At 41.5% G+C, this 12,032-nt stretch overlaps 2 protein-coding genes across 2 annotated transcripts in view; both read left to right on the top strand.

The window, feature by feature from the left end:
* The window catches only part of dhx34 (DEAH (Asp-Glu-Ala-His) box polypeptide 34), a 102,165-nt gene that overhangs the window by 31,254 nt on the left and 58,879 nt on the right, over nucleotides 1-12,032 (top strand). The gene's annotated exons all lie outside the window — the stretch shown is intronic.
* On the top strand, nucleotides 848-9,995 carry LOC117508702 (zinc finger and SCAN domain-containing protein 29-like). Its single transcript, XM_034168518.1, has 3 exons — nucleotides 848-1,330; nucleotides 1,562-1,705; nucleotides 9,657-9,995. The coding sequence occupies exons 1-3, from the start codon at nucleotides 934-936 to the stop codon at nucleotides 9,779-9,781; spliced, it is 666 nt and encodes a 221-aa protein (XP_034024409.1). The 5' UTR covers nucleotides 848-933; the 3' UTR covers nucleotides 9,782-9,995.

Genomic DNA, 12,032 nt, shown 5'->3' with positions numbered 1-12,032 from the left:
CTCGTCCCACTGGGAGGAGGCCCCGGGGAAGACCCAGGACACGCTGGAGGGACTACATCTCTCGGCTGGCTTGGGAACGCCTTGGAGTTCCCCCGGAGGAGCTGGGGGAGGTGTGTGTGGATCGGGAGGTCTGGGCGGCTTTGCTTGAACTGCTGCCCCTGCGACCCGACTCCGGATAAAGCGGAAGAAAATGGATGGGTGGGTGGAGGTGTTATCAAGTTTGAGATTTTTAGGAAGATCATTTTAGAAATTTTTATTCTTTATATTTTTTGTGTTCCAATACTTTTGGAGGGCACTGTATCCTAACCTTATGATGAGTGCAACATGAGTGTGGTATTATTACTGTTCTGAATGTTTAATTTTCACTGTTGCTGTACTTTGTGTGAAATCAGTCATATCGTTTATCATATTGATATGACAATATTGACATGATAATTTGGCCATATTGTACAGCCCTACTGTCAACTAGCTGAAAACTTTGAATATTAATTTACATCTACATAAAAAAATGCTTTACTGTTCAAAAAAGTCTGAAGGACCTAAATGACATGGTGCGATACTAAAGAGCTTCACTCGTTCATGTCTGCAACATACACATATTACAGGACTAACTTTGGTTGTGCAATTTCAGTTTATTTCTGCATCAAGATATGTTTGTCATCTTGAACTGAATCAATCAACATGTTGATTATAATACATAAATTTACACTTAATGAAGCGTCAAGTGATAGAGTTAAAGTCATGCAATCCCAGTTGGATACTTAATACGATACTTCATACGTTTTTCACAGACATGTTGCTTGTTTTATTCACGTTGACCTGGCAACATGTGCTGAGCCGTTGCAGTCTGCTGTTCAGTCAGACACCAGCTTCCTGCTGTCTTTAATACAAAAACTAATCGTTAACGTCGGAGTTTTTCTTAGTCTAAAGAATATGGAAAGCTGCACAAAATTGTGGACTGATGAGGAGGTCCGGGCATTTCTTTCGATTTACGCAGACGAAGAGATCCAGGGGGACTTTGAGTCGTCGACTCGAAAAGAAAAAGTATACCAGAAGATCTCGAAGCGCTTGTCTGAACTCGGAATCAACCATAACGCTAAGCAATGCCGTGAAAAGATTAAGAAAATGAAGCAAGACTACAAAAAGGTCAAAGACCACAATAATCGCAGCGGTTCCGACCGACGGAGCGGCAAATGGTTCGCCGCGATGGACGCGATTCTGGGACACCGACCGGAGTACTGCGGGATTGTAGGCGTCAGAGACTCTTCTGTTCATTTCTACGAAACAGAAAACAGCATGATCCCGCAGACAGAAGAACTGCCACCAGAAGGTATGGTTTCTGTTTATTTACTCTGAATTTGTACCATTTACAACAAAACTCGGCCTTCTGTCGACGCTTAGCTAGTCAGCTAACACCTTGCTAAGCTAGCCAGCTAACAAAGAGCAACTTCCTCATAGCCAGCGTCCCTTTATGTTTCTTTATTAGGAAAAAAGACCGGAAAAAAGTGTTTCTAACGTTTTAAATGTTTTGTGTTGTGGTTTGAAACGTGCGACTTTTCAGATGAAAAACCCATCATCCTGATGCCTCCGAGCGTGGTGCAGCCCCTCGGCTCTTCCAGTCCTCGGCCTTCCAGCCCCGCGTCCTCCAGCTCAGCGGCGTCTTTTCCGTCCACCGCCTCCCCTCATGTGCGCAAACACCTGAGAGGTGAGCAGGCCTCAGTCTGCACCACACCGTCACAAAAACATCTAATCAATGGCAACTAAAGGGCTATATATGCACGTTATGCTGCTGACAGCCAAAACATCCAGTAAAACTGGAGTGTTAAATTTCGTGGTGATTATACGTACATTTCGGCAAACTTTTTAACCGTGCTTGCTTCTGTTTGTTTTTGACATCACAGAATCAATCCGTGTTAGATATTAAGAACGTCAGTGGCAAAGGATTAACCCACACTTGCTGGGCCACACATCCCAAAATAATTGTTTTCGGTTCAAATACCACCCCTGCCACATTTCTCCATGTAATGTGGAGTTGGGTCAGGAAGGGCATCCGGCGTAAAACCTGTGCCAATTCAACATACAGATCCACCTTGGATTTGCTGTGGCGACCCTGAGTGCAAGAACAAGGGAGCAGCCGAGGGACTTACTTACGGTGTTAAAACTAAAAATATTTTCATTTCTTACTTTCTCATTATTTATGTAATGCAGCAAAGCTTTTACTAGTTAGTGGGTATATCACAGAAAAAAGCAAGTCCGTATGCCGCGTTCACACTGGACGCCATGCGACGCCAAGAATTTGCGTCCCTCGCCTGGCACTGGACGTGCCACCATTGCGTGGTCTGTCCTTCTGCTTGAGCCGCATTCACACCGGATGCCATGCGATGCCACAAATTCATCATTTGCTGCAGGAGCTGCGTCTGGATGACGCGCGCTTTCAGCAATACTTCCACCTCTCCAGGACCCAGATTGGGGACCTCCTGTCCCGTTCGCGCGCGCACATGTGAGCAAAGAAAAAAAACTGGCTGCTGCTGCAGTTCCTCGCTCTCCCCTCCAACTCTGTCATCATTGTGTTATAAACCAGTTCCCATTTCTTTTATTATACATCTGTGTAGTTAATAACATTATCTTCATGGACGATTTGTTCGCGCGAGCACATGTGGAAAAAAAAACTGTCTGCTGCTGCTGCAGTTCATCGCTCTCCCCTCAAACTCTGTCATAATTGTGTGAAATAAAGGACAAAAGGGACATAAGTCCCGCTCACAGGCTGATTGCCAGAGACAAGACATGTCCACATCAAGTATAAACTCCAGACATCTCCACGTTACTACATATCCAGTCCCTGATTGGTCATCGCGGTGCGACAAGATGAAAAAGTTCAGATTTTTCAACTTGGGGAAGAGGGCGACGTGATGCAACGCGATATCGTGCCACAAACGTGCCAATTGCTAAAAATCGCTTTATTCATGTCCATCACGTCGCATTGTGTGGCTTGGACTTTTGTGGATCCATAACGCATCCTTCCATAGGGATTACATGGCAACCTCTTGCCGCCACCGCTCGCGTGGAGTCCGGTGTGAACGCGGCATTAGGCTTCTCTCTTTTCCACTTGTAAGGACGTGTATAAAAATTCTATCCCATACCAATATAAAATCTGACTGTGGATTCAGAAAGAACATGAAAAATCCTTTAAAATGACAGCAGAATAATGTGATTATCTTAAATATTAAGGAAGTTGTTGGCGTTTTTGTGCTGGGAATCGAGCTTGTTTTCCTGGCCTTAATCTGGATTTTGGCGATCAACCAGAATCTTTGTGAAATGGCCGATCATTCTGAAATTCACAAAAATGAAGAGAAATGCTTACCGTATTTTCTGCACCATACGGTGCAGCGGGTTATAAGGCGTGCCCTTAATTAGCGGGTACTTAACCCTTACAAAAGGCGCACCGGATTATAAGGTGCGGCCTCAATTAGCGGGTACTTAACCCTTACAAAAGGTGCACGCTAAAACATATAGTCTACAAAAAAAAGATCACGGAAGCAAAACGGTGAGTTTATTTGAACTTTTTAACAACTTTGAACTACCGGTATTTAACAATATGGTACTCACATTATTTTTATTATGGTTCTGTCACAAATCCATCAAAGTCTTCATCTTCTGTGTCTGGATTGGTCAGTTGGTCTTCTAGCTGTGGCCACCTCGCTTTGTTTTTGCGGAAACTCCGTTTGGTCTTTTTAACTTGGCGCAGTTCATTTTCTTGTTTCCTCTCGCAGCTGCTCTACTCCCATGAACAACCGCGTAACTGATAGCCTGCAGTTTGAATTGTGCCTCGTAAGCATGTCTCTTCGCTGGCGCCATTTTCGGGGGTCCTTAGACGAACAAATGTTGTTTTGCAGGATACCGGTAGTATACGGTAACTACCGGAGGAGTGGCGGAGGTAAGTGTACGTACCACGGACTCACGGACTCTTCTCTGATTGGTTTATCACTGGCAGCGTACGTACTTTACGTATTACGTAATGTTCTCCGATTGGTTTATCGCTGCCAGGGTACGTACTCTACACTGCTAGTGTACGTACTTTACGTATTACGTCCTTGTGTCAGCGGGAAATGGTCCGATATTCCGACGGTCAAAGGCAACGTCGGTCGTTTTTACAGATTTTGGAATTCAGTGCGCACATAAGGCGCACCGGATTATAGGGCGCACGGCCGATTTTTGTGAAAATTTAAGGCTTTTAGGTGCGCCTTATGGTGTGGAAAATATGGTACTCTTTATTCCCTATATATTGATTTTAATCCCTATTCTTCCTTCCGGTACAATTTAAGTGAATTTGGCGAAGCAGAACAAGAAATCAGGTGCAGAACCTAATTGAGGCACTGGTCTACTTTGTCCACGTCCCTACCACTTGGGGTAATCAGATTGATATGAATTTGCGTGTTGATTTGGCACAAGTTTTACGCCAGATGTTCTCTGTGGCGCAACTCCACATTACGTGGAGAATGGGCAGGTGAGCTCTAGAAATAAGTGCACTCACTACTTGGCTACCATGCTGCCCACCAGACTGGAAAGTGTGTTGTACATGGAGAAATTATTCCCATTTGAGCAACATTTGGAATATTAATGTAACCCTCCTGCCGTGTCCACCCCCCCGTCTTACTTTAGTGTTCCAGGTCAAATTTGACTGGTCTGTTTTAGCTGTTCTTAAATTAACACAAAAACCATTAATCATCACCAATTTTTATTTAACACTCTTTAGCTGTGAACAATGTCTCAGAGTAGCGGTTGACATGAAAACTGCAGTGAAAATACTCAGATGTGCCTTCTGGCAAATTGTAGTTGAACTTTCAGGTCTTCATTTTAGGAAAATCCTCCTTTATACCTCTTCATCATGAAGCTGTATAATTGGTGATACAAAATGCAAAACATGTACTGTGCACAATTTCCCCCATCACAGCCACAGAAGCCTATAACTTCTTCTGGGTGCCTTGGTGGCTTTCCTCACTGTTTTCCTTCTTGCACAGTCACTCAGTTTTTGAGAACCATCTACTCCACACAGATTTCCCATAGAGCGCCATACTGTTTGTATTTCTTCATAACCAATTTAAATAAAGTTCAAGACATAGTCAGTGACTTGAATATGTCCATGTATCCATCCCCTGACTTGTCTGAAGAAAATGCAATAAAACTGATTAGTACAAGAGTTATACCAAAGTGACCCATGACTTATGTACCCCATCATCTTGGCTTGTATATTTTTAATTAATTTATGTCAAGTTGTAGAGATTTGCTTTGAGTTTAAAGAGGATAATTTTAGAAAATGTATTTTTTATTTTTGTATTTGAAATGGCATGAACAAATTAAAATGTGTGAAATACTAAGGGGCCAAATACTTATGGATTGAACTGTATATGTACACTGATTTTACTATAGTTTTTGACTAAGTTTAATTGATGAGCCATATAAAAATATGTTAAATTTAACTTTTCTGCTTAATTTAACTTTTCTGCATAACTAAATTGGGATGTGACTTTTTTTATGTAATGTCTAAGCTCAGCATTACTGGGTTTGTTTGGGGTTCTAGCTTTAAAATCATGTTAGTTAAGATGAGGGAAGCCAAAAATATGAAAATGATTACAGCTTTTGTGGTTAGTATTCTTACCAAACATGTAGGTTGTGATACCAGTTTTGGTTGAAGGCAAAAAAAGCTGAAAATGTGCAAAAGAAAATGCAACACACAGACTTGTAGAGCTAGGCAAGACCTTTTAAAAGGACACCAGAACCAACTCTGTGGGTCCTATAGTTTCTGAGTTATAGCTCTTTGAATTTGCGACTACACGCTAATTAGTCAAAAGTTTGTTGGCGCCTATCTGACCAGTTAGGAGTCCATTAGCAAAAATATTTGAGTTCTGGCTGTTTTTCATATGTCCCAATCACTCCACTAAGTTTCATGAAAATCCAAGACGTGTCTGCAGATTCTCTGTTGAATTGACAAGGAATGACCCAATTGTGGTCATGATGTAGGTTCCATAGTATACTCTTTGAATGTGGGCCTTTATGCTATGGCTAGTTGGTGACAACTGATCAAGAGAGGCACCTTTACTATAGTGATGAATATAATGCCAGAGCTCATCCATTGCTGTGCAAGTAGTTCCCTTCACGACCTGCAGGAAATAGGATTCTGACCTCATATCATCATCACAGGGTTGGCTTCTACATGAAGCAAAGCTTTCAAGGTAATGAACTGGGTTTACTTTGAGTGCTGCTGGCTTTGTCCTGACATTGCTGGTGTAGTTTCTTACTACAGGAAGGTCAGAACCAGCATGTGCAGCATCTGAATATATCTAGTTGAATCTCCACTGCTAGCTTTCAACCACAGTTCCGAGAGACCTTTCTGGTGAAAGTTATCCCAGAAATGATTCAAAAGCACAAATATGGCAGTGTCTGGGGTTAACACCACTATCCATTGTCCTCCCTCCTCTACAGTGTGTAAGTCCCAGGGAATTATGAGTGTATCTGCCTCCTATATACTGTATCAAGATAGAGTTTCGGAATGTCAGTGGAATAATCAGAACCGCAGCTTTTCTGTTTCACAAGAAAAGCTGCTCACAGAAAGTAGAAATGACTCCTTTGCTTGTTTTATGGCTTCCTGTTGCTGTTTGTTTCTGTTAACAGCCAGAATCATTTCATATGAACTAGTAAAGGACTGTCTTCACTGATTACATTCAGTTCAATTGGAGACGTGGTTTCCCATCACTTTCTGTCTGAATTCTTAATAGACATCTGGAAGATTTGTGAAATTACCAAAGGTGATGGGCTCTTACACTTGGACTTTGAGAGCACTGGCCATAACATCTGCTGTATGTGCACCTTGCATGTCTTTGGAATTATCTAGTTTTTTGGGCATCCTTTGTAAGGCTCCTTTCCATCGCATTCATTAGGGAGCTTTTTGTGCCTTTTTTCATACGAGTTCCTGCTTGTCAAAAAGGTAACACGATTCCCTCATAGCAGTTCTTGTGCACTGGCAATTTCAGTGACACACTGCAAGGCGAGACATTGACCACTGCTCACAGGGCCAATAGCTTTGAGAAATTACTGGCCCCACCAAAATTCTACTGGCCCAGGCGTACATGGTTGACATGAACTACAGCTGCCGAAATTTTTAAATTTTGATGCAATGTCATGCATTCTAAGGCTGAAATAATGGCCACTAAGACTGGACAAAATTGCCATTAGTTTACAACTTTTTTGCATTTCAGTTTTTGTTTGAATATGTTTGTTTGAACTTACTTTGTACATAACTTTTTGTGTTATGTATTTGCATTATTCATTGTTGATCATGTCAATAACGTGTGCAGAATAACAAAAGTATTAAATATTTAACCTATTTTTGTTTCAAAATTATCATAATTTTTTAAGTAGGAACTGATCTTGCATGCACTTACTAATTTAACTTATGAGCAAATATTTGCACAAAACAAAGTTTATCAGTTTGAACATGAAATATCTTGTCTTTGTGGCGTATTAAGTTGAATATAGGTTGAATAGGATTTGCAAATCATTGTACAACCCCTGGCAAAAATTATGGAATCACCGGCATCAGAGGATGTTCATTCAGTTGTTTAATTTTGTTGAAAAAAAGCAGATCACAGACATGACACAAACTAAAGTCATTTCAAATGGCAACTTTCTGGCTTTAAGAAACACTATAAGAAATCAGGAAAAAAAATTTGTGGCAGTCAGTAACGGTTACTTTTTTAGACCAAGCAGAGGGAATCGTTAAGCACAAAGCTTATTGATGTCGGTGGATCGAATCATTTCTTAACGATACCCGAAAGGAACCGGTTCTCGATACCCATCCCCAGTCGCAAGTGTTGCAAATAGCAAATTTCGTGTCTATTTTTGACACCGCAAAAAAAGTCCAGACCGGCGAAGCCATTTTGAAACTACACATGCTCTTGGCTGGGCGTGTCATGACAGGACCAAGTGCTCCCTGCGCTACTGCCTGCACTGTTGTGATCGGCGCATTTTGCTGATCACAGATCAAGGCGTGATCGGCCGATAATGATCAATCGATCGGTGCACCTCTAATAATCACTATTTTGTATGTGAGAGGCAAAGCTTAGGTTGGTTCTTTGGGCAGAACCATACTGATGATAAAGGGGTACACAAGGTATTAAGAACTGGGGTATGTAATAAGCATGTGGAGATTAATCAACACAAATCGGTATCTAGATACAAATGTACATGATGCAAGTGCATTAATTCATTCAGTGTGCATTGATTCATTTGACGGGTTGAATTGTGTTGCATCGGTTGCTGCCTGCTTGCATCGTTTTTTTTTTTTTGTTTTTTTTTTTTTTCTAATGCACATTTAATGCACCTTGGATGGAAGCCAGAAAGCACATTTCTACCACAGTAAAAATGATGACATCAATAGCCTTTTTGCTTAACGATTCACTTAGCGGCTCTTCAGTTCTGGACCCCGGAGCGACTTGTTTTTGAGGGTGCTTTATCGGGAAATGATCATTTCTCTACTTTGATTGCAGACTGCAGTGGGTCTGCATGAAGCTTTAAGCAACGAAGCAGTGCTTCGGCCCGCTGTTTGCTGGTTCTCTGCTTCGATTCCAGTGGCAGGTCCACAATGTCTTCATTAATCCCTCGCAAAGCCATTTAAAGATGTCAAACGTGAGTCAGTTTTGTGTGGATTAAAGTCACGAACTGGGACTCTTGTCATGTTGCGGGCAAGAAATGAGAATCGTCCTCCGTTCCACATCGAAGTTTTACGCGATGGTTCTCTGGCGTGAGCGCCAGCCGGTGTGGGGAGCTCAGCCCAATAAAATGAGACATCCTCCGTTTCTTATGAATTACATCCTGGCGTGCAGCGCAGCCAACTGTAATAGCTCAGCTCAGAGTCTGTGGAGTTACATTTGTGTCATTAATATCTGAAAGGAAATGCTTTTGACAAAAACTACAGATTGTATTTCTGTCGAGATCAAGGATGCATCATACGTATACAGATTTTATTTATATCCAGAGATCAAGGATCCAGTGACCTATTTCATATTTATTTACTTTAAGACTCAATAAAATGTTGTTGACATAGAAAACCTGTAAAACCTACTTTTAGTACACAGAAAATTCACGAGGTATTGATAAGGGGATCAATAAACGGAATTGATAATGGCATCTATCGATAAATCTTATCGATACCCATCATTAATAGTATTATGTATTGTGTGGAATTGAATCGCCATCAAATTGCATTGAATTGGGAACGGGGTGAATCGTATTGTCATGTATCGCTATATGTATTGTATCGCTGGTAGTGTATCGAGGTGCGTATGGAATCATTGTCAGTGGTGAGATTCGCATGCCTAATATGTAAGGTTTTGATTAGGGTCATTTGGGTAGTTTCTGTTGTCATGAGTTTAAAAAGAGTGAACACTGTTTGGCAATAAATGGCTTCGTCCAACCACTAAGCATGAGTGGGGAAAAAATGTTTGTGTTATCATTCATATTCTTTGAAGAAAGGCCAAAAAATAAAAAAACATCTATATATGTGTTCTGTGTGTATGCTACAAATATGGAACATGACACTGTCCCTCTAATATTGTGATGCCTGTGCAGATGAACTAGTCATGATTTCTTTGTTTTGGCAGGAAAAAGGAAGAGAGATGATTACTTTATTGCTGCAATGATGGACATGGAGCAGAGAACAGTGGAGGTGCCTGAGACAAGGCCAGGAGGAGAGAAATCAGCTGCTGCACCTCATGCTGGAGCATGACGCCCAGGAGGCCGCAGCACTACGAGAAGAGGCTGCCGCTCTACGGCACGAGTGGGAGGAAGAAAGACGTGAGAGGAGCGCCTTTCATCAGGGATTTCTGTGTGTCCTTGACCGGCTTGTCCAAGTAATGGACAAGAGGAACCAGCATCCAGTGAACTGATGCTTTATTGAGATCCTCTTTTCTCTTTTTCTTTTTTTTTTTGTCTTGCACTGGCAGCTTTGCACATTTTTATATAAAGAGGAACTCTTAAATTATTTTTTTATCTGATGACTGTCTGTGTGTTAATGTTTTCCCCTTTTCGGACTGCATTGGAACCATGGGTAATTGATTTTTTTTTTTTTTTTTTAAACTTTACAAAACTGGGAAAAAAGTGGTAAATAGTGGTTCGGCCTAATCTGTGAAGAAATGCAGACTGATACTTTATCAGAAGAGGAGCGGACCCAGTTGGAGTTCAGACTGATGTAGCCCAAAGAGCTCCGTTATCCTGTGGCTTATTATCGTCTGCTTGGAGGTGACTGATGTAAACAAATCCTCCAATTGTTCAGAAATCACATGTACGGTGTACAGAAACAGTTCAGATGTCCTGTAATAAATTCAGTCTTTATGAAAGTAAAGAACTGTTGGCTTGTAACTCTGTTTAAAGGCATTTCGTCTCGAGAGCTAAAGACATGGATGACTCTAATTTCCTGCTTTTAAACTCAGATAAAACTGAAGTTATTGTACTTGGCCCCACAAATCTTAGAAACATGGTGTCTAACTAGATCCTTACTCTGGATGGCATTACCCTGACCTCTAGTAATACTGTGAGAAATCTTGGAGTCATTTTTGATCAGGATATGTCATTCAAAGCGCATATTAAACAAATATGTAGGACTGCTTTTTTGCATTTACGCAATATCTCTAAAATCAGAAAGGTCTTGTCTCAGAGTGATGCTGAAAAACTAATTCATGCATTTATTTCCTCTAGGCTGGACTATTGTAATTCACTATTATCAGGTTGTCCTAAAAGTTCCCTAAAAAGCCTTCAGTTAATTAAAAATGCTGCAGCTAGAGTACTGACGGGGACTAGGAGAGCATATCTCACCCATATTGGCCTCTCTTCATTGGCTTCCTCTTAATTCTAGAATAGAATTTAAAATTCTTCTTACTTATAAGGTTTTGAATAATCAGGTCCCATCTTAGGGACCTCGTAGTACCATATCACCCCAATAGAGCGCTTTGCTCTGACTGCAGGCTTACTTGTAGTTCCTGGGGTTTGTAAGAGTAGAATAGGAGGCAGAGCCTTCAGCTTTCAGGCTCCTCTCCTGTGGAACCAGCTCCCAATTCAGATCAGGGAGACAGACACCCTCTCTACTTTAAGATTAGGCTTAAAACTTTCCTTTTTGCTAAAGCTTATAGTTAGGGCTGGATCAGGTGACCCTGAACCATCCCTTAGTTATGCTGCTATAGACGTAGACTGCTGGGGGGTTCCCATGATGCACTGTTTCTTTCTCTTTTGCTCTGTATGCACCACTCTGCATTTAATCATTAGTGATCGATCTCTGCTCCCCTCCACAGCATGTCTTTTTCCTGGTTCTCTCCCTCAGCCCCAACCAGTCCCAGCAGAAGACTGCCCCTCCCTGAGCCTGGTTCTGCTGGAGGTTTCTTCCTGTTAAAAGGGAGTTTTTCCTTCCCACTGTAGCCAAGTGCTTGCTCACAGGGGGTCGTTTTGACCGTTGGGGTTTTACATAATTATTGTATGGCCTTGCCTTACAATATAAAGCGCCTTGGGCAACTGTTTGTTGTGATTTGGCGCTATATAAAAAAAATTGATTGATTGATTTCAGAAGCTTCACTTGCATCAAACTGGTGTCACGTTTGCTGTAATTTTATGGTTCGCTAGATTAGTTGACATAAAAAGTTACCCATCTTTTGATTCAAGGGAATGTGGCCTTTTGCTTCTTGAAGGCTCAGGGAGATTATGGCGGCCAAGTGCGTGAGCATCCTGTTTGGCACTGTCCAGTTTCTGGATCCTCTACAGCTTTAGAGTAGAATCAAGGTCAATAAAACATGTCGCATAATAGCTGTAATATAACTGATCTGCGTTACTCTTGGGTCCTGATGTCAATGGACAGGTGTTTGGCGGTGCCAGTACCTTTTGTAGAACAGCTGTTCAACTCTATAGGTTTCTGATATTTTCTGTGTTAGTTTATGGTATGGAAAATTTGGTCACTAAGCAGTGACCTGAGGCAATAATTAGAAGGAGCCTTG

The sequence above is a fragment of the Thalassophryne amazonica genome, chromosome 4 (genome assembly GCF_902500255.1).
Source record: "Thalassophryne amazonica chromosome 4, fThaAma1.1, whole genome shotgun sequence".
Lineage (NCBI taxonomy): Eukaryota > Metazoa > Chordata > Actinopteri > Batrachoidiformes > Batrachoididae > Thalassophryne > Thalassophryne amazonica.
This window is presented reverse-complemented; position numbering and strand designations above follow the sequence as displayed.

Coding starts and splice junctions, on each gene's coding strand:
- LOC117508702 (XM_034168518.1), top strand. CDS start 934: ATGGAAAGCTGCACAAAATTGTGGACTGATGAGGAGGTCCGGGCATTT. Junction 1,331..1,561: donor AGAAGAACTGCCACCAGAAG/GTATGGTTTCTG, acceptor GCGACTTTTCAG/ATGAAAAACCCATCATCCTG. Junction 1,706..9,656: donor TGTGCGCAAACACCTGAGAG/GTGAGCAGGCCT, acceptor TTGTTTTGGCAG/GAAAAAGGAAGAGAGATGAT.